This window comes from Podarcis liolepis, assembly GCF_965112155.1.
Source record: "Podarcis liolepis genome assembly, chromosome: 8".
Lineage (NCBI taxonomy): Eukaryota > Metazoa > Chordata > Lepidosauria > Squamata > Lacertidae > Podarcis > Podarcis liolepis.
In genome coordinates this window covers 54794394-54817692 of record NC_139560.1, presented here as the reverse complement: position 1 = coordinate 54817692, position 23299 = coordinate 54794394, and the positions used below count along the sequence as shown (strand labels likewise).

Here is a 23299-nt window from a genome sequence, read left to right as displayed (position 1 = left end):
GGAGTATTTGTGTGTAAGGAAAATTGGGTAGTGGGGTTAAGATTATAAACTGTATTTTAATCAGTATCTTAGATGCAGACAAGATTGGGCTGCAAGGAGGCAGGGTTAATCATGAGGTTAAAAGCCCCCTCCCTCTATGTTATATGGGGTGTTTCATGAGGAAGAAAAGGGAAAAAATACTTCCTCCCCACAACCACAGAACTCTGTAATTACCCCTTTCCACTATATAGCTAAAAAAATACCAGCAGGCCACTAGGTGATTGGGGAAAAGGGAAGGCAAAAACATGCCCTTTCCCCTTTCCCCCTTCCCTATTCACTTCTCTGCCCCAATCTTCAAAAGGCCAGAATTGAACTACAAAATTCCTGTTCCAGACTGCCAGGGGCCCAGGAGCACTTCTCTTAGGTGGTAGGAACATACTACAACATTGTGTTGCAGGCCCCACATAAAGCATGCATTGTTCTTCCTGCACAAAATTTGATTTTAGTGTAAGAAACTGTAATAAGAACAAGCTTTTAACCCCAACATGTACCTGAAGAAAAAAGAACAGAAGAGCGAGACCACTACTATAATAGCCAGAACTCCAGGGAGACTGATGGAAAGAACTTAGTATATTCCCCCCCTTTGCCGTTTCCAACATCTCCATGGGATAAAGAATAAACTGGAACTTGGTTAGATAACTTAATGAGAAGACCCCATCCCCAATATTCTAAATTATATTTAAACGAGACTGCTTTGGCCACCACAGGCTGTTGTCCCCCTCTGTTTCAAATAAACATGTACCTTAATAAAATTTGAAAGGATCCTCACGATTGGCATGGCACTTAGGTACTCTGTAGCAACGTACCTCTACCTGGAACAACTTTTAGAATTCCTCTCATTCCAAATGTTCAATTACCCTACTGAACACCTCTGTGTCTGCTTCAAGTATTTCTTTAGCAGGTGATCATTTATGATGATGGTGGTTTTTATACCATTTGTCAGAACAGAAAGCATGTCTCAGTTCTTATCTTTTGGATACTTACAGCAACCCTATGAAAGCGGGTGACTTACTTACACATAGCATAATAAGCTATGTGTCTGGACAAATATCTGAATCTCACTCACCTTTCACACATTCAAATGCAACCCTCTGTCTCTGCTTACACTGATGCTACATTATATAATGTAACAGAATACTGTGATGGACTCTTAATAAGTTGTAGGTACAACTTGTAAGAGCTACAGTAGCCCTTCAACCAGGGCAGCATGAGAGTGGTTGGTATGTAGGGCTCTAGAAGATTAAACATGAATAGTACCCTTTCTGCTTTGTCAGGATTAGCCTTTTGCTCAGGAGTCACTAAGCTCCATGTACTCATTCTGCAAAGTAAATCTGATGTGTACAAGTGGAACTGAGCATTGCACTTAACAGGACACTGGGATCTTCGGTGTCAACAAACAGATACCCACAATGCTTTCACATTAACCTGATATGATATATCAGATATTCTCCAATACATTGTGAGATAATATTGTAAGGTGATTATCATAACAGATTTAAAAGTAACATGCGAGTTTAATACATCTAGTTTAATGCATATAGCACTGTCCTTATTTAATTTCTACACAGAATTTCCCTCTGTAAATTGCAACTGCAGTTTCCGAGACTGCATGTCTGCAAGTCCACAACAGGCTTTGACCATATGTGTTTGCGGCATATGCTTCATAACATTCAATTCCTCAGGATAATCTTCAACTCTCCAAATATGTTGGTTGACTAATCTCAGATCCTAGCTGCATATAGTTCCAGAGAAAGGATATAACTGGGCATTAATTAAAATGCATTAAAAATGTTGGTTAATAACAGCCAGCATCCTGAATCGAAAATGGGTCATACTATTAAAGAAAAACAGCTGCATTTAACATCTATGAACAACTACAGTCTTTTTGAGGAAAACATAATAGACTAATCATACAAATTGTACTACTGAGAATGAACCATTTAATCTGAATATATTCCCACTTTCATTTTCAAAAATCTAACATAGGCTAGAATCCTATGTAAACTTGGGAGTAAGTCTAATTGAACTCAGTGGAGCTTACTTATGAGAAGACATGGACAGACCTTCACAGTTAATTTTACCAACATTAATAATTACTTTGGAGCATGAAGTGTTTGGGGAGTGGAAACCTATATCCAAAGTGTCATGCGTCAACAGTAAACAGAAAATGACAACGTTACAAAAGAAATTGGCCATATTTCAGTTGCTGGGGGAGGGGGGGACAAAATCTTGCTCCTTTAATTTTCACATAGGAATTCTTAAGCATATTCTTATACAACATGCAGTCTGCAGTCTAGCTGGGCCTCTAAAATAAACCTTGTGTACTTAATTTTCAAAGAAACACCTGCTATTCAAAATTATCCTTTTAAAAAGAAAAAAGCATTAGGTTCATAAATAAAAGCATTTGACATAGACCTTAGGCATACCAATTTGTAAAGGCAAACAAACAAGCAAGCAAGCAATCAGCAAACAGTTATACTCTCTGGACTGCTATGTGCTATATGATTCCCTTTATTCCCCAGCCTGGATGACAGTCCTTTGCCGCAGAGAAAATACAAAAGGGTAGAAGACAGCTTAACTGACCTGTGTGCTGCCTCCGATGCTTGGTGAGGGCATGACGTGTCCCGCCAGCAAAGCCACAAAGGTCACATAGGAAAGACTTCTCGCCTGTTGCAACAATAAACAGATGAGGGACTGCGGAGGTCACAGATCATTAAAACATATCTATCAAGGCTTTCAGGGTTACTAATTCCTCCAATCAAATGTTTCCATGTAAATATGTCAAATGGGAATGAAATTACCACTGCGGTTTATTGACTGTGATAAAATCTGAAAAGCACCACTGAACATAATTACATACTTGTCAGACCCATAAAAATTAGCTTTATTATCAATGGAATGGTTTTGTACAACTTCATTTCTGTTAGATGTCTTCCAGATGGGGCTGCTTTATGCACTTGAACAGTTTTTATGCATATCCTGATTTTTTACAATTCCCATACATCTGGCCTTTCTGTGCTGAGGAAAGACTGCCTAGAAAAGTTAATATACAGTATATATATGGTTCTGCTTAAATAAAAATATATTGGATTTACCCACAAAATAAAGATGTTGAGCAAATTTTAACTGACTTGATCACAGTGCTCCTCAAGAATCTCCCAGTAAATTATGGAAATTAAATTATTTTCCAGAAAAGAAAATAGGCAACAATTTAAAAAGCTCTGTTATTCTGTACCAATAGGAGCTCAATGCTGTTTATGTTTCTAAAACTTTCATAATGAAGAAAAACAAGTCTGGGAATTACTTCAGAAATTGAAGTAGTACTTGCATTGTTCATATTTAACGACATGTCTTTATTCTAAGCCTCTGAACCCATTAAAATATAGATTTGGCAGGGTTGGTAATTGTTAAAAGTGTATAAATGTACACTTATAAAGTATTTTTATTCCAGATAAAAATTTGCCTTCTGCAGTTTATAAATGCAGTATATCATTTCACAATAGCATTTTTAGTCAGTAAAGCCCAGGCATGTGAAGCAGATTCATCCCACAAGACCAACCAAGAAGGGTATTACAGAATAATAATACTAACCTTGGAGAGAGCCAGAGAAATCATAACACAGCTTTAACACACAAATGAGTCATTTGGCTCATTTGGAGAAAAAACTGTACCCTCCCACCCTGGTACCAATGGAAGGGAATTAAAGAATCTGGGAAACTATTTCAAATAAATGGCAACATCCCTTTTATACTTCCAGCTCACAAGGAAGTGGAATTACAATATATGTAACTCCATATAAGTTTAGAGGCCTGTTTTCCCGTCACTATTAGTTTTACATTTGTCTTCCTGTTCCTTATGAGTGTCTGCCTTCTGTGAAACAGCTTTAATTTTCTGACTCCCTACCAGCAATCTTCATTAGTCGATGTAAACCTTGAAGAGGTATGGAATAACGCAGCCAGGATTAGACTTAGACACCCTGGCAGCTAAGAAATAGTATTATGCTGCCACCACAACATTAACCTTCCTGTCCCCAGGCCTGGCAAACGCTACCCTCTCTCTCTACCTAGCTCTAATCATTGAATTGCTGGCAACAGCCTGCCTTGGGAGACACTGGGAGAATGTGTATTTGGGGGTGAAGTTATAGTGTTGCAGAGTTACAGTGCCTGCTGTGGCTGTAGACACTAATAAGGAGGAGGCGTGCTTTGTTGCAGCTGGGAGAGATGAAGGTATCTGGTTGTGCTGATGCAAGTGTACCATCAGTTGGGCAAAACTGACACATATCACATAGATCAGGGCTGCAGAAACTTTGACCTTCCATATGTTATTAGATTCCAATTCCCACCAGCCTGAGTCAGCATGGCCAATGGTTAGGAATAATTAGTGCTTTAGTCCAGTAACATCTGTAGATTCTAAAGTTCCCCAGCCCCGTCTAACTAGCCTAAACTGTTGTTATGCTAAAAAACAAACAAAAGGTTGACAATGCAGTGAACTTGAAGAGGCAAGCTATACATCTATGTGAAACTATCTTGCAATGGAAAGGTTCCAAACAGTTCAAATGGATATTCAGTAACATATACCCCCACATTATATGATTTGTCTGAGAATAGGACACCTTATAAGTGATTTTGTATGGCTCAGTAAAACTTGTGTGTTATGGAGCAACATAACAACACAGTCATTAGCAATAGAAAAATAAGTATTCTTGCCATAAATCTAGAAGCAACCCATAGCAACCAGGTATTTAGGGCAATTTTCCTTGTCAATACACACTGGCCTTAATCCAAACACTCTTGTGCCATATCACATTCAGGGAGATGCTATCAGCCATCATGTACTGTATGGCATTTTACCTTTCAGGGGAGACCTGAATGTCATTAAAGCCTGCAGGTTTTTATGCTTATGAAGGACACAAACAGCACTTTATATCATGCTGTCAAATACATATGAACTACTTGGTACCAACTATGCAAAAACACTACATGCTTACTATGTAAAATTGGACTTATTATAGTACCCACTGAATTCTTTATATACCACCAAATCCTGTATTCCCACAGTAGTCAGTGGGAATTATCTTTATTGAATAATGGAGAATGACTTTTTAAAACTACATAAATCTGGTAAAACATATTGCCTTTATTTAGGACTGTCTTCTAGGCATACAAGAACAGAAGTAACTTTGGGGATGGGACATATTTTATTGTTGCAGTGAGTTTATCACATCCTATATCCTTCACACTTCAGTTTTCCATGTATTAGGTTTTTGTTTTGTTTGAGTGCAGACATGTAGATTGGCTGAACAATTATTAGGTGCAATCCCGCACATAGTTAGGTATGCTGGAAGACATGTAACTGTGAACATGATTTCGGTATTTCAGTCTTACATTAAACAATTTTACAATTCATTCTTCATCCAGAAGTTACAACCTTTAAACTTTGAGAAGGATCTAAGGGGCAATATATCACTTCAGGTACAGAGGGCTGATCTAACATGCCATGTTTATATGATAACAGGAATGTAATAGAAAATGGGTCTTTTCTTAACAACTTGAATTAGTTTCAAGTGTGCCATTTTGCATTCAAATGTAGAAAGACACGGAAACCAATCCTTTATTTTCTATTAGAAAACAGCCACTGTCCCCTATCTCTCATTATGGTGCAGACTACAAGACCTAACAACAAAAATCCATATTATTGATCTAACCAAGTCTCCACAATTATTCTTTAGAAGGAAACGCCGACGATAAATTACATCTGCACTGGCTTTTCATCTGCTGTTCGATATAAGTGATCTCTCAGGGCAGGCTGGAGACCTTAAATCGTCAACACCCTTGTCAAAGAAGCTAAGGAGGCCTGGGTTTCCTACAAACTGCCTTGGAAGAACTTTTAACCTATAATTTCTAGCAACAACTCATTTCATTTTCGCAAAACTGGGGGGAGGATCTTTTCAGGAATATTTTTTTTTTAATTTAATGGAACACTGTTTCATCTTTCTAAGAAATGCCTACAGAATTTTGATTTCCAGATTGGTTTTTTTACATTTTTACAAGAACATCTCTTATTTTTTGAACAAGACTTACATATACTGTTTTGCTAAGGAGCTAAAAAGTAATCTCACTTTTCGGCAGTTTTAATTCACATCCCATAATGTTACAATCTATGCTACAGTTTAAAGAACCAGGCTGCATGTGAAGAGTTTCTATAATAATGTTATTTGTAGTTAAGAGCTGATTATTAAAAGCTTTCTAGTCCTTTACAGCAATCTTTTTGTTCTAATAAGCTTAACTTGCATCAACTTTTAACTCAAAAAGTACAGGTATTAACACTGTTTTCCTCCAGCTGTAGAAAGCTTTTCACTGTGTGTTAAATAAAGCTGGTATTTTATGCAGTGTGAATTTAAACTGTGGCCAATGCACCTTCAAAATTATTGCTGTTCCTCAGTACTGCTGGAAACTGCTTGGCATCAAATATCAATACTTCAGTTAGGCTTGGTTCTCATGGATATTTGTAGCCATTTCCTCCTTCCTGTAAATTTTCCTCAACTTGCTTTCTTGCTCATTTATTTAATCAGTCAGTCAAATAATATATTTATCCTGCCTTTCCGCCACAGGCCAAAAGTTATCCTATGAATAAATGAATTATATGAACCAATAGTACGGGGATATGCTTTCCAGCCATTTCTGCCATTACTATAGCTCCAAAAACTACACTTGTTTATATGGTGCCCTCTTTCTAAGATCTGACACACATCTATGCCTAAGCATGATTCCACTGAGAAAAATCAGTAGGAAACATGATTTTTTGAGTCAACATAGTCGGGTGATGTGAAACTTTACTTTTCACTTCCAGAAGCTTGAATCTGTTTCATTTTTTTAATATTGCCTTCAGTAAATTTGAAATATTGATTAATTCCAACCACATTATCAGTTATGATATTGTGATCGCATTAAAAACATAAGCAGGAAGCTTCCTTCATTAAGGAAAGAACATGAAAGCAAATTTGAAGAATGTTAAAAATGAGCACAAAACACTTCCTGGAGCAGCAATAAACTGTGGGTTGTTGCTATTTTTCACCTAGATCATTTTCACATTAAAGGATAAATTTAGAAGTTCTCATACGATAAAAAGCAACAGGTGGATCTCTGAAGCCACACACAACCATGGTCTTTTTGTTTGCTTAACTACGTTTTGTGCGCAAGCTCACAATTGTTCTATGTGGCTTATAATAAATATAATAAATAAAAACAATTTAAATGTTAGCATCACAGGTGATGCCAACATCTATCAGCACAGAACAGAAAACTGATGTTGCAAACAGAAGGATTTGTTTCAGAGCCTTTCTTAAATGTGGCCATTTTACTTGCTAGGCACAAAATGTAATGCAACAAGCCCTCTACCATCACCCCTTCATTTCCATGTGCCCGCATCAGGTTAAGAAAAGCATGAGCCAAACCTGTGTGAGTCCTATAGTGGTCTTTCATGGCCGATACTGTGAGGAAGGAATAATGGCATGTAGGCCATGAGCACTTGTATGGCTTTTCTCCTGTGTGGAGTTTCATATGATTGTTCAATGCCCACTTCTCTGTAAAACTTCTGTCACATAAGGGACATGTAAATTTCCTGTGTAAAAAAAAAAGGGGGGGAGAAAAAGAAAACCAGGTGTTAACTTTATACACACACACGCAAACCCCAAAACTGACAAAAGAAGCATGTTTTTTAACTCAAAGTGTGGTAAACGCAGAGACTTTCATGAAGAGAATTGCAGACCTGGTCTGTCATGTCTGTATAACCAGGCATTGATTTTTCTGTCGAGACCTGGCACTTCAGCCATTTATTCTCTGCTTTGCGGTTGGGCCCAACGGGTTTGAAAAATTCTGTTACAGTCCAGTCACCCCTGAGGCAAATGTGAGAATAGATTTCACCTGTACAGGCCTACACCACTTATCCAGGGCATGGGCTGTCAGAGCAAAGGCTAAATGAAAAGCTATCCATACTAAACTACTCAGACAATCACACCGCTCTGTGCCATGCTGCTGCTACTGCAGTGTGGAGGTGAAATACTACTTGTAATAACACTGTTACCGTTGTAAACAACAACAACAAAACCAGAAAACTAAAAAAAACCACATGTGTTAAGAAGACAGGGGGTGGAGGGAACAAAAAAACCCCTATCTTCAGAAGATTTATCATTCATTGAAAAAAAATTTGCACTGCTTAACTTGAAGTACTTTTAATTTTTTTCCAGCATTTCCACGGTTAAATATGAAAAGCTTGCTAAAAACAGAAACATTATATAGCTTAAATCAAGGGGGGGGGGCTTTTTCAACCTCACTCCCTCCTAGAAGGAAAAAAGGGACAGGTCAATGAATATGACATTAGGGTGCATTTTAGCTGTGCTAAATGGAAAAAAAACAACAACACGTTTCTATTCTACCAACCCCATGTGCACATCGCTGTAGCCTCCATCTAGGTAAGGAAGAGGCATTATCACGATTCAAGGGCACATTCCGGAAAGGCAAAAGCATGGAAGGAGGTCATGGAGCTGGTCAGTGGAGTGTGTGGCCTGGGATGGGGAGGCAGCTAAGCCACATACCCACCAGACATTTAAAGACTATGGCATCTTTTCTCTAAGGATGCTGAGAGCTGAGAGTTGTTAAGAGGCCGTACTCCCAGAGAGTGGTATAAGAATCAATCTCTCTTCACAGGAAACGCTGAACATTGTAGCTCTAGGTAACTCTACTGTGGCTCATTTAAAGAACCTACCACTTCTTCTTCTTCTTCTTCTTCTTCTTCTTCTATTATTATTATTATTATTATTATTATTTCAACTTATACACCGCCTTATACCTGAAAGTCTCAGGGCAGTTCCCAAACAAAACCACAACATAGAAAATCAAACCAAAAACAATACGCCCCCCCCAAGCCACATTCTAAAAGGGTGTTGGATGTCAATAAGATCAAACAAAGGCCTGGTTAAAAAGGAATGTTTTTGCTTGGCACCTAAAGGTGTATAATGAAGGTGTATAATGAATTTCCTTGGAGAAGAACATTTAAACAGTTGCAGTTCCCTCCAATGAATTCTGGGGGCTACAGTTTGTGAAGGGTGCTGAGACTTGTTAGGAGGCTCCTATTCCTCTCAGAGAGCTACAATTTCCAGAGTTCCCTGTGAAGAGTTTGACTGTTAAAACCACTCTGGCAATGGTAGTTCTGTGAGGGGAGTAGAAGTGTCCTCAGCACTCTTCAAAGGCTACAGCTTTCAGAATTCTTCGGGGAAAGATATCATAGTCTTTAAATGCAGTGTGAATTTGGCCCTTGTGAGGATTCAAAGGGCCGGGTGGAGGCCTGCATGGTCACATTTGGTCTCCAGGCCTGAGGTTCCTCATTCCCTCATCCTCATCCCAGCTTAAATGATTACAGTTTGCAATAGCAAAGAGGTGGATTTAAAAAACAAACAACTCTTCCCCAAAACATCAACAGTGCTGAATATTCCATCTATAGAGAGGGAGTTTTCTCATGCTCAGGCCATGTTTGGAATAGTTACATTCCCAGCTGACACTGACCCCACTTCTCTGAAAAGTGAGGCTATGGATAAGAACAGCTGCAGCTTGAATTTGGCGCTTGAATTCAGGCTTAAAAGGAGGGATTGGCTGTTCACTCATAGAATCTTCCTCTGAAGCCACATCTTGAAAACTGAATCACCTAATATAATATTACTTCTGCATAGAACAGAGCCTTTAATATGGAGGCACCTGTCCTCTTTATAAATCCCTCCGTGTCGAAATATGTCAGACCGCTACAAGATTATGTTTCCAGCATATGCTAAAAACCTTTCTTTTCACTCTGGTCTTCCCAGATTACTATTAGATCACACTAGTCTATTATTGGTATTAAAGGTAAAAGGTAAAGGTACCCCTGCCCGTATGGGCCAGTCGTATCCGACTCTAGGGTTGTGCGCCCATCTCACTTAAGAGGCCGGGGGCCAGCGCTGTCCGAAGACACTTCCGGGTCACGTGGCCAGCGTGACAAAGCTGCTCTGGCGAACCGGCACCAGAGCAGCACACGGAAACGCCGTTTACCTTCCCGCTATAAAGCGCTACCTATTTATCTACTTGCACTAAGGGGTGCTTTCAAACTGCTAGGTGGGCAGGAGCTGGGACCGAAAGACGGGAGCTCACCCCGCTGCGGGGATTCGAACCGCCGACCATACGATCGGCAAGTCCTAGGCACTGAGGTTTTACCCACAGCGCCACCTGCATCCCCATTATTGGTATTATTTATTGGTATTATTATTGGTATTAGAGAACGCCAATTTGGTGCAGTTATTAATAGTTCTGGAACAGGACCTGGGAGACCAGGTTTCACAGCCCCAGTTAACCATAAAGCTCACTGGGTGACCTTGGGTCAACCACTGTCTTTTAGTATTACCTGCTGTAACATGGCAGCTCCTGACAACTTATTTTTGGGGTTCATTTATAGAACTAGAAGGTTGGCAAGGCTAGAACATCATGCTGTAAAAATCACCCCCTTTCTTTAATTTTTTTCTTATTCTGCTTAGTGATATAAGCTTAGAATTCAAAAGGCTTAACTGTAAGGCTGCAATAAAGAAAGATCAGATAACATGTGTCTGGAAGATGCCCCTTGACCACAACCACACTACACTGTTCAAGAGGGTTTACTCCCTCCTACCATATACAGATGCCACCATAAGTTAGGGCATAGTATACATTGGAACAGGCAGAATCTTGAATTTCCATACTAAGGATCACATTTCTTCTGGGCAACTTTCCAGGGGCCACATCCCAGTGTTGGATGGGGCCATAGGCTAAAGTGGGTGGAGCAGCAAACATAAATTTTAACTTTTACAGTAGACCAGTTTTACATACAGACATCATTATCTATCCTCCATCCAAGCCAGTGTAGGGCTGGTGTAACTGTGGAAGAGTTCTGAAGACCAGATAGAGAGGGGTATTCCTCACCCCTAATATAGGTAGTTTAACAGAACATCAGCACTACTTCTTAATGTCTTGTCTGAATCTAATCTAATATGGATCCAACAAGGAACAGAAACCTGAACCCAGGCGGTACACACTCTGTAGAAAGCACAGGCTATCAAGGTTATGAACTCACAGGTTCAAATGAATAAAGACTGTCTGCAAAAAAAGACAACTCAGGTTTTGTGGACTTCAATGATGATATTAAGTGAAAGCACATAAAATCATCCTATTATGTTCATATAGTCAGAAGAACAAACCTGTACTTAGTTTGTAGGTTGTTGCTGTTTTACAAAAATATCTACAGAGGTTTGGTACAGCTCTCCAGTTTGCTTTGCTTTACAAGCATTAACAAACAATTCACATCATTTGCATAATGCAATCTGACTATATTTTTTCATATATATAATAATTTACACTTACATTCAACAATTGCTAAATTTCCCAATACAGTAAAGCCATTTTCATACACAAGGAATGGAGGAAGATAAAAGGATCAAGAATGATGTGTGTATGTGTGTGTGCAGATGTGCTTGTGCGTGCACACATACTGAATTGAAAACAGACTTTCAAATTACTATATCACTTGATCATTGCTTGGTGGCACTAGAAAATGACAAATATAGCTAAATACTTCCAAATGCACCGTAAAAAAATATCATGTCCGTATATCTCTATGACAGGTCTTCATGCATTTCACATTTCAAAAGCATGGCAGGGATCTTATTTCTAAGATAAATTCCCCTATCTACTTATTTCCTTGTGTATTTATTGTGGATCTAACCTTCTACTACAAGAAATAAATAAGCAGGTTAAGTAGATGCTATCTTTTAACAAATAGTTTCTCTAGACTGTATTACAACTTTATGAATGACAAAATAAATCCCTCATTTTTAAATCTTCCAAGATGCACATTTAACAGCATTGCACCTATTGAACCCCAATGCATACTCTATTATTCACATACAATAAAAATGTTCAAGTAAGGTTGAGCGACTGTCTTAAAAATGACAAAAACAGCAAATACAGACTAAATAGTGAAATATCACTGTGCTGAAGTAAATCTGAATACTAGGCAAGTCTAATCTAATAATCAGAAGGAATCAAAATGGAACTGCAGTCAGATATAATTTCTTTCTTATTTTTTGTATTCTGCTCTCCTTTCAAATATCTCAGAGCAACTTTTCTTTATTTTTTGTGAGGTAGACTAAGCTCGGCTGATTATCCCACCAAGGGTCATCTTAGCTAACAGAACAATACATACCCCTGGATCCACTGTGTTAGAATGGGTTTGGACAGAGCAGATTTGTTCCTCCAACCAGCCCTGCCTGACCAGCTTTGCCATGAGTAGGGATGCTCCACTGACCAGGAGCAAGTGGGTAGGAGCTACTATCAGTGGTATTCCTTGCTTTTGGCATCCAAAGGAAACACTCAAAAAGGGGGGGTTTGTTGGGGGTGTGGGTCTAGGTCATAACAGGGTTCACCGGATCCTGAGCAAGTCCTGCTGCTGTAACGTGATAGTAATGGGCCTAATTTGAGTTTCTTTGCTGGGCCAAAACAGAAATGGTGAAGGGAATTTTTCATGCCCACCACCTTTCACCTTGGCCAGTGTGAGCAAGCAGGACAGTGGCTGGGCTGCTCCACCAAGCCTGTTGTGTGTTAGGAGTGCACTTCTAAGTGCAGATCTGAACCAGCATTTTCTATAACTATGTCCAACACACTCATCACTGTACAGTTGTCTTTTGCCAAGGAGTAGGGATCCCAATTCCAATGCAAGAGAACAATTCCTGAATTTGCATTAGAAACAGAATTGGGGTCTAATCTCGGTGCAGCAAGTAAAACATTAAAAATGTTTAATAATGATTGGGGGGGGGGGCTCAAGATACAGTAAACAAGCACATTTAGATCCTGAGCAGATGGAAATGTACCACCTTGCAGCTCCTATGCTTCTTCAGTATATCCTGGAACTGGTTTCTCAGGTGTTATTATACAGCCATCTTTCAGGGCATGCATACATTTAAATTCCTATCTGATTTTTAACCATTTTGAAATTCGGAGGATATGAAATTGAGAAGATGGAAGCTGACCACAGAATTATTATTTTTTAAAATATATGGGACTCAGGCCTATGGGCCAACTTGATACAACCAATAGCCATTACCTTGTAATTCTTACACTATGCATTAAGGCATAATGGAAAGTTCATAATTTATCATCTTCCATGGTCTTATAATAGCATGTCAATTTAACAACGTTAATCCTGCTACAGAGCTTTTTATAATATACAATCACTTAAAATAATGTCACATCCCACTATTTAATGCACATGGAGGTATGTTTCATTAACACACCTCTATGAATTTTTACTGGTACAAATATATAATGTAGAAAAAATGGAACATCTGTATATATAATATTAATGAGTCAAACCCCTTTGCACCAATAAAGCTTACAGTTTCATTTGAGTGCTGTTTTTACTTTACCTTATATATCGTGCAATCCCTCAAGAGTACAAGAACCTACCTAATAACACAGTCAACATTCATTGACTTGGTTAACTCCCCCACTCCCAGTTTTCATGAAAAATATCAGTAAGATTTACAGCTGCTGGCAACTGTATGTCTTGATAATTGCAGCCATCTCATTCAATCCAGCTGTCCTTATCTTATTATTTTCATTTTTTGGCTATTTAATAAATGATTACTTGGCTCTTAGAAGTGTGTTGTGATATTCATTGTTATGCAAACTCAGAACAACACCCCCAAACCTGCGATGTTGGCATATCAGGAAGCTTTTAGTCAGCCGAATTCAGCCTGATTCAGGACCCAAATTCAACAACACGCCAAAACACACTTATCTGCATGAGGTCATTTAATACCAAGTTCACAACTGTCCAGACATTTACATTAAAGAAATGTGTTCACAATATCTCAAGAATCAGCCCTGTGTTTCCCTTAACATTATTCAACAGAGGATCTTTGAGGTTCTTAAAACAAAAACAAAAAAACCCTGTTTTCAGGATCTGAATGATCTGTAATGCATATAGATCTGAACGATCAAATAATTTAGCTTGGGGCTATGGTCATCTCAATACCACAGACTTTTCTCCAGAGAGACATAGACTGCTTCCAGTTCCCAATATTTACTTGATCTTTTCTATCAAAAGGATTTATTTATTTAGGAATTCAGTGGTCCAGTAGCTTTATTGCATCACTACTAGCTCACTACTAGTGAAACATCAAAGGCACAAGATTTCATCTATCTCATACCAAAAGGCAAACTTATTTGGTTTAATGGTAGTCAGTTTGATTAACTAACAAGCAAGTTAGAATTTACAGAGCAATTGAGTTTATTTCTCTTTATAAACTTTATAAATAGACTTCTCATAATCTTACTTCAACTTAAAAAAAGGAAGTACCTCTGTTTAGGTTTTATACAGAAACATGTTTAGTTACATGATAATGGCAACAGTTGGCTGTAAACTAGAACCTAGAAAGTGGGAAGGTGCAGAATTAAAAACACACAACAAAACAGAATGTGAAGATTTGATTTTAGTCCTATATTATAAGGTAAAGGTAAAGGGACCCCTGACCGTTAGGTCCAGTCGCGGATGACTCTGGGGTTGCGGCGCTCACCTCGCTTTATTGGCCGAGGGAGCCAGCGTACAGCTTCCGGGTCATGTGGCCAGCATGACTAAGCTGCTTCTGGCGAACCAGAGCAGCGCACGGAAACGCCGTTTACCTTCCCGCCGGAGCGGTACCTATTTATCTACTTGCACTTTGACGTGCTTTCGAACTGCTGGGTTGGCAGGAGCGGGGACCGAGCAACGGGAGCTCACCCCATTGCGGGGATTCGAACCGCTGACCTTCTGATCGGCATGCCCTAGGCTCTGTGGTTTAACCCACAGTGCCACCTGCATCCCTATATTATAAGGTATATTATCCTAAAACCCCTACTCCATTCTTCCACCCCACCAAGTCTCAACAACTGAAAGTGAATGTCAGAAGCCAGAGTCAAGGACAGGTCAGCAATAAAACACCCAGTGTGAGAGAAGCTAACTCTTTATTCAAAGGAACCAAAACAGGACTAGTGATCACAGCATCTCTTCCCAGTAGTTCTTGTCCCCTCTTCATTTCTCTCTGTGTTCTGGGAGACCAGGTTACAGCAGGAGGGGGAGACTCCCTTGCTTCTTCAGCAGCCTGCCTCCACACTGCACACCCCACCCCCCCGTTTCTGACTCTGATTCTGGACTGCCCTCTGCCACAGTCTCTTCTTGCTCACTAAACCCTGTTACCTCTTCAACACCCAACACCTCCTCCTCCTCCCCCTCTGCTCCATTTGACCACTCATATTCAGCCCACCACCAATCCCCTGGCTCTGAGCCTTTTCCCCTGGGGGGTTTCCCAGGTGGTGCCTCCCACCACTCCTCTGCATCCAGCCAGTCCATGACAATGAACTACTTTCAAAACTAGTTGCTTCATGTTCGGCTGTCATGTTTCAAAATACCAGGTAAAACATGTGGAAGGCTGTACACACCCTGATTTCCCTCCTCTGACTTGCCATTCAGCTTGCCAGTTTCAGCTAATTCATTCTATAATTTTGAGGGGGGGGAGGCAACTGTTTTTCAATATGCAAAACATCACTAAAATTACAAATGCCCAAAGAAATTACAGCACAGAGGAACTACTCTGGATCCATCATGTCATAGCTTAGCATTCAACACATCCATACAACTTTGGGCATTACATGGGTAGAGTAAGGCCACACATTTAGCACTGCCCCTGAGATTCAACAAATTTCCTGGACCTTTATGTAAGGGAAAAAATACACCTCAACACCAACGAGCCTTTTGTATCCATGGAGGCTGCCTGCAAGATTGAGAATATTTCTCTATTGCTGGACCATAATATAAGGACTATAGTGTATGGCAACTGCCTGATGACAATGAATGTTTCTTCTAGCTGCATGCCAATTGTAAACTGCAGGAGTCATTTCAGAAATGGGACTACGTAGATTGACTGATGAAAAGTGTAGACATGTTTAGCAATGTTAATTTATGCTTTAATAGTGCAATCCATTTATTATCATCATCATCATCATCATCAATGAAGAAACAAAACATAGTCCCCTGAAAAACAGTAATGCTTTTAATGGACTTCTTCTATAAATTGGCTTCATACAATCTGCTTAAAAATGTTGCGATTTATCCAAGCACGCAACAATATTTCTCATTTTAAAAAGAAACACTGAAGTGACAAATAAAATGTGCTGGCTATATAATGCAAGGCTGTGCTAAATGTCCGCCCATTTTTGAGGCCAAAAGAAGACTTGTCAGAGGATGAATTAGTATCCCCCCAAATTTAACGTTCCCATTTTTTAAAGCCTGTTCACTGCCACTGTTTCCCCTTTGAGTGCCATTTATCGTTTTCAAATCTGAGCATCTTTCTCCTTTCTAGGTAAGTTTCAGCCAGTCAGCAGTGATCATGTACTAAATGTGGTGTTATAGTGCTACACAGGTAAATCTCTTTTAGGTATGTGCTGATATCACTGCTTACAAAACCAGTTTGGAATCAGAGCAATGCTTTCTTGTTGCATGAATCTAGGGAATGAGGTCACTGTTCAATTTCAGGCTGCATGTAAAACACTTTCACTCCCTTTTGACAAAAAACAACAACAAAAAAACACACCTGACAATGAAAGCTAGTTCTGCCACTGCCAAAAAAACTTTTATAAGAAGCATCCCACTTCCAGCTTAGCTTGACTAAATTTATTTATGTATTTAAAATATTTATATCCCTGGAAACGCTATCAGAGAAGCTTGCAATTAATAACGGTCTTTGCTTGCAGGCTTACCATCTAAAAGACATAACACAAAAGCGGGAAAAACCTTGGGAGGGAGAAGGGTGGGAGAAACACAGACACTAATTTTTAGTTATGAAGTTCTTGAAAGTGTTCTTGAAAGCGTTGCTTTTAGCAGGGCGGGTGGGGCTGAAGCAAGCTCCCCAAAAGCTGTACCTTCTCTGGACAATGGATGAAGTCAACTGGTCTTTTCAGGCTGTTCTTTATGGGAGGAAAGGGGAAGTCTGCTAATGGCAGAGTCTAGAGTGTGTTGCCTTTCAGCAGTACAGTCCAAGAGCAATATTTGGCTAAAACAGGTATAGGCAAACTCCGGCCCTCCAGATGTTTGGGACTACAATTCCCACCATTCCTAGCTAACAGGACCAGTGGTCAGGGATGATGGGAATTGTAGTCCCAAACATCTGGAGTTTGCCTATGCCTGGGCTAAAATGTCGTTGAACTGCAAGGTTTTCTATATTTTAATATCAACCATAGTCCACTTCTCAAAATGCTACCTTTTCGTCTGTCAAATACCATATTTTTCGCCCTATAGGATGCACTTTTTCCCCTCCAAAAATGAAGGGGAAATGTGTGTGCGTCCTATGGGGCAAATGCAGGCTTTCGCTGAAGCCTGGAGAGTGAGAGCGGTCGGTGCGCACCGCCCCCTCTCGCTCTCCAGGCTTCGCAGACCTCTCCGCAAGCAGCGGGAGCGCTCCCGCTGCTTGGGGAGAGTTGCCAGCATCCCGAAGCCTGCGCGTGCTGATCTCAGCGCGTCCAGGCTTCGCGGACCTCTCCGCAAGCAGCGGGAGCCAGCGCTGGGCTCCCACGGCTTGCAGAGAGCTGCCTGTTTGGGGGCTGGGGTCGGGGGAAGCTCGGGCCGCCCCAGCCCCGTGCCTGGGGGAGAAATAAATTTTCCCCTTTATTTCCCCCCCAAAAAACTAGGTGCGCCTTATGGGACGGTGCATCCTATAGGGCGAAAAATACGGTATCAGTACAAAGGCATTAATAACCTTATCAAAACTGACACAGACACTAATCCCATCTTAATCAGTAGTGAGGCCAGTATTTCTGAATTATTATTTTTTTAAGACAATGCATATTGTATTTTTATAGAGTCAGTGGCACATGTCTAATGAGAAACCATCACAATGGAATTGAATTTTCTTCTTGAAAAGTTATAATTCTTTGCTTGCAAAATGCTAGATGGGCTTCTTGTTCATATACTTATCTGAAGGTGTTGGCTGCTCTTTTAGCTAGAAGCAAACCTCCAGTAGATTCCTATTTATCTCCTTGCCAATCAAGAAGTGAATGACTGACAGTAACATAGCCTTATCTAGGCCTCCTGTCTGTGGTGCATTCTGCTAAGTGATGTCATCGCTCTTGCAGAAGAAAATAAGCAGATTATTACAGTGACTAGAAGCAAACTAAACATTTGGATTTTTGCATGGACAGATTTACACACTGTCTGTCAGATAAAGCACAGTTTGCCTGCTGCTTACACAACAAGAATGTGCCTGACAGCTTCTTCCCAGCTTTAGTATCTGATTACATAAATAGGCCATTCCCCACCATTCCTAAAGACTGACAGTCTGTCTTAGTTTAAAGAGCAATTTCTGACTATCAGCTTTTCTGTCTTGCACACTGCTCTGATTAACATCAGGGCACTTCCTGGAGGTCCAATCTGTTGGGCTTTCTTTCTTTTTTGTGAGATATATATATATATATATATATATATATATATATTTGCTTTCGTAGATTTTCACGGGTACAGGAATGCAGGTTTTGGTGTCTTCGGGTGTCTTCCCGTGTAAGAGTTGGGGTGTATATATATATGAATGAATATGAGAGAGAGAGATTAACTATAAAAAGGACAAGAAATAATATAATAATCTTTGCTCAGGTGTTTCATGTTATAAATGTGTTGGAAAACAGGGTCTTAACACAGTAGCTCTCCAAAATCATTCTTGTGACATGAAAAACTGGTCAACAAGGTATTAAAACCTCTGTAGCGACTAAGCTTTCTGTAAACTACTGGGGACAACATTTTTATAATTAGCAGCTTTTTCATACAGTTTTCATTTGTACTTGAAAACGATAGTGCACGTTGCTGTATTTTTTATGCGCGGAAGAAGGATGAAATGGGACACCACACTGATTTTCCTTGTTAATTTGAAAGATTATGAAGGTTCATGGGACTACAACTTTTTAAAGCTTAAAACTGGAAGGACATTTCAATTTAGTCTAAGAAAAAAAGAAAGAAGGCAGGCAGGCAGATAAGAAACATTTGTGAATAAGACAATCTACCTAGACTCTTCCCAACAGTGGACAATCAGTTGCTCCTTGGATGCCTACAAGAAGGCAACATTTCTTCTCTGCTCCTGCCTCCCAGCAACCAGTTTTCAAAGCTATGCTGCCTTTGGACACTGTTAACCTATTATTGCTTGTCCTGCTGCGTCCTCATGCTACCCTTCTGGCCCACACTGGCAGGGTGGCATAAGGAGGATGCAACCGGCTTGCTCCCTCCCAATCAGCCTGATAGGAAGGGCACATGCCTGCCCTGCTGCATCGTCCTCACACTGCCTTGTGTCCTGCCCCTCTGGCACACCCATGCCCTGGCCATCATGAAGACTCTCTCCGCCACTAATCTAGCTTAATATTTTGAGACACATTTCAGGCCCTCTTACATACAGCACACTGGTATGCCCCTGCACACTATTTTGCAATAACTGGGCTAGGAGGCAAAGGCTAGGAGATGTTGATAGAGAATCATACTAGCATGCAATCCAATACATTAGTCCTTCTAAATTGTGAAAGAAACTGCTGCAATGTGTTTTCAAGGTACACAGGGCTACCAGCTTCTTCATGCCTCTGCATGATCAGCAATCAGATCATGAGAGCTAGAACAGTGTGGACAGTTCTGATTGCTGCACCTCCAAAACATGGTTGCAGAACTGGAAATGGTGTACAGAAGGGCAGTGAAATGGTTCAGGGGCTGGAGTAATTCTCCTACGAGGAAAGCTTACAATATTCAGGGCTTTTTAGTTTGGGGTGGAGAAGCAACTGGATGAAGGGACATTACAAGAGATGTTTAAAATCATGCATCCTGTCTACTAGAACCTGGGGTCATCCAAGGAAGCTGAACATTGGAAGGTAAGCAAAGACCTGGAGCAGCTATGCCAAAAGGTGTACTGTATATTTGTTGTGACACAAGTTCTAGGTGACCTCACAAATTGTGTCAGGTGGACTGGTCAGGGAAATCCGTGCTTGTAGTTGTATGCATAGCAGCTAAGTTCATGTTTCTTCTGAACTGGGGGAAGCCATGTACGTCTTAGTGGACAGAGGAACCAGAAGCTAAGCAAGAACCATACTGTTTCTAACACACACCTAGCAGAAGAGACCCAGGAAAACTCCCGATTCCACCCAGACACAACTGTCCAGTTCCACCAAGTAACTAAACTGTAACATGATACCATCCACACATACTGTATGTAGGGCATCATAAACAATTTATCTGGGACTCACCACTTGGTTCTGTGCAAGAAACAAAAAGAAGCTGCTAGCAAACTGAAACGGGCAGGCAAGCTTTATCTAACAAATCCAATGCGCTGTCATTTTCATTACCCATAAGGCAGGGAGACAGCAAAAGTGACTGGCTAACATTTTTGTGCTCCACTTGGTTTTGAAAACTTTCTGAATCTTGTCTCATTACTCTAAACTAGACCACTCAGCTGAACACTGAGGGCCCTAACTCCATCCTGTAGGTACCCTACGGTTCTTTGGGGGGTTGTGTTGGTGGTAGAGACTTCTAACAGAGAATTCTCAGTACCCCAATAACTCTCACAATGCTCAAAATTCTTTTAGGGGAGGAATGGCAACTAAACTAGAATAAAATCCAAGTAAATATGTACTGTAAGTATGTTCCAAGTGTGATGTCCAACCAACTTACAGTAATTGGGAAACCCTTACAGTTTTAAGAGTTCTTGACCATATTGTTCATGTTTACATAATGGATAAATTTGAAATACAGTGGTACCTCCGGTTATGAACTTAATCCATTCCGGAGGTCCGTTTGTAACCCGAAGCCGCTCGTAACATGAGGCGCGCTTTCACTAATGGCGCCTCATGCTGCCACTGTGCGACTTCCGCTCACATCCCGGAGCAAAGTTCGTAACACGGGGCATCTACTTCTGGGTTAGCAGAGCTCGTAACTCGCAGCATTCACAAGGAGGACGGTACGTAACACGAGGTTCCACTGTAAGTGCTCTAACACGGGTATTTTGAATGACTTCCTATTTTTGAAAGAATACAGATAATCTTCTTTTATTAGTCTATGGTCACACAAACCAAATCAAACTGTCAGACAATGATCTCAGATAGTATTATTATTTTTTGTACTACTTGCTTGTTAAAATAATCTTGCTTTCCTGTATCTCACCAAAATTCAGTGAAATAAACTACACTGCATTATTAGGGCTGCCCACATTTCCCCCTCCCATAGCTAAACATGGGAAGGTGTTAATGAAGTTATTTGGAAAATGTTTCCCAGCTTCAGAAAGGGTAAGGACATAAAGAGCTTCACTGGTTACAATGGTAAACAATCACAAGTCATAACCACAATATTGTTCCTAGTTATTTCAGCTATAACTTGCAAGGCTTCCGAGCCAGACAAACCAGATGAAATATGTTGCTTCAGGTCTGCTCTGATGGATCCCTCTGAAATATCCACATTATTGCTTTTATTTTATTATGTACCACGCTTCATAACTGTACACTGCAGAATACAATAAAAATGGCACTACACTGCTTTAAGTACTTATTAAATAGGTCAAAAAGTTACCATAACAAATAACTTGTTCTGTTCAGGGTCCATTAATAACATATCTTGTTGTGCCTCTAAAACAAAAGCGGGGGCCAGAAAGACACAGCAAAAGCACCTTCAGTCCTGCCTTCGTTGGTTCAGTGTAAACGGAAAGTGCTGCACGCACAAAATCTCATTTAAAAGCGTGCCTCTGGACTCTCACAGGAAAACCCACACTGCAAAGTGACAATATTGTTACACTGTTAACCCATAAATTGTGCAAGATAGACAGGGAATAACAGGAACAGAGACCTATACAAAGAGATGGATGCTACTGGAGATGAAATTTGAAGACAAATACACAGCAAGGGCAATTGATAGGTCTCTCTATATGCAACTGCCGGAGTACAAAACCTAACACTTAGCCAATACAGGTTCAAGAGAGGGGGAAATGTTAGATCTATGCCATACTGTATTGCCTTTTGGGAGTCAGGACAAGGTAGCCTTGTCCCAGAGGGCTTTTGTGCAGGCTGGCAGCTATGACTAAGGTTGCTGCCCATTAGTATTTGTAGAATATTTTTAATAAATTTGCCTTCGTTTTTTGTATACAATTCTGCATTGTTTTAGGGTGTCTTTATAGCCACCTTGTTGGACATTTTTGGTTGACAGATGGATTAAACATGAAAAAACTGAAAGAAATGTACATACTGGTAAAGATAAATAGATATAGATAAGAGGTTGCATTTTGCTAATTGTTTTTACTGTATTTCACTGAAATTTTATGTTTCTGTTTCCTTTGTTTCCTCAGTCACTTTAGTGTATAAATGTAGGGTCTAAATTTAGTGTATAAATGTAGGGTCTAAATTTAAGTAAATATACCAATACCAAGAATCCAGAGGCAAATTTAATTTGAAAAACGTTTTCAAATTAAAACTTGCTTCTGCAAGTTTTCTGCTTCTTGGACTCTTGGTCACGCTGGTTGACTGAAATGCTAAGTTTAAGAGAGGGGGTTGCATTACTTCTCAGTATGGCATGGACTGGTTCCTGAATAAAAATGACACACACAGACAAAGATATGGCATAGTGTCGTGAAAAGTGCAATACTGTAGGCTGGTATTTACTGCATTTTATGTAATGGAAACATGCAAATTGGCTGCAGCTCTTAAGACGACATTCAGCAACGACTAGCTGTACCTTGAACTAAATCTGAAAGCCAATATACGGAGTATTATTATTTTTAAAGTGAAAGCAGAAATTAAAATCTGAAGACATCAAGCAGGAATGTGGGTTTCAGCACCGATGGCCAAGAGGCACTGTGGAAGCAGAAAGAGTAAATTTACACAGGTTTTGAGATATAGGAGAAGGAGAGTTCATGGTCAGGAATGATGTTAAGGTTATGGACAGTAGAGATAAATGGATGGCTTGAACAAGGAGACAGAGGTGAGGGGAGCTGTGATTGAATAGGCTACTCTAGCTCAACGGAAGCACTTCAGTCTCGCACGAAGTATAAAAAAGACTCGTGGCAGAAAAAGAAATAAAAGGAAGCATGTAACGGTTCTACCAAACTGGTACATCAATATAAATTAAATTTAAAACTTAAGCTGCATACAGTGGAAATCATATTACACTTGAT

At 40.0% G+C, this 23299-nt stretch overlaps 1 protein-coding gene across 1 annotated transcript in view; it reads right to left on the bottom strand.

The window, feature by feature from the left end:
* Positions 1–23299, bottom strand: part of ZNF407 (zinc finger protein 407) — a 337553-nt gene that overhangs the window by 132130 nt on the left and 182124 nt on the right. The window contains exons 5-6 of the mRNA XM_083518448.1: positions 7493–7659; positions 2623–2706 (exon numbers count right to left, since the gene is read on the bottom strand). Of these exons, the coding sequence (XP_083374574.1) occupies positions 2623–2706; positions 7493–7659 (251 nt within the window). The remainder of the gene's footprint in view (positions 1–2622; positions 2707–7492; positions 7660–23299) is intronic.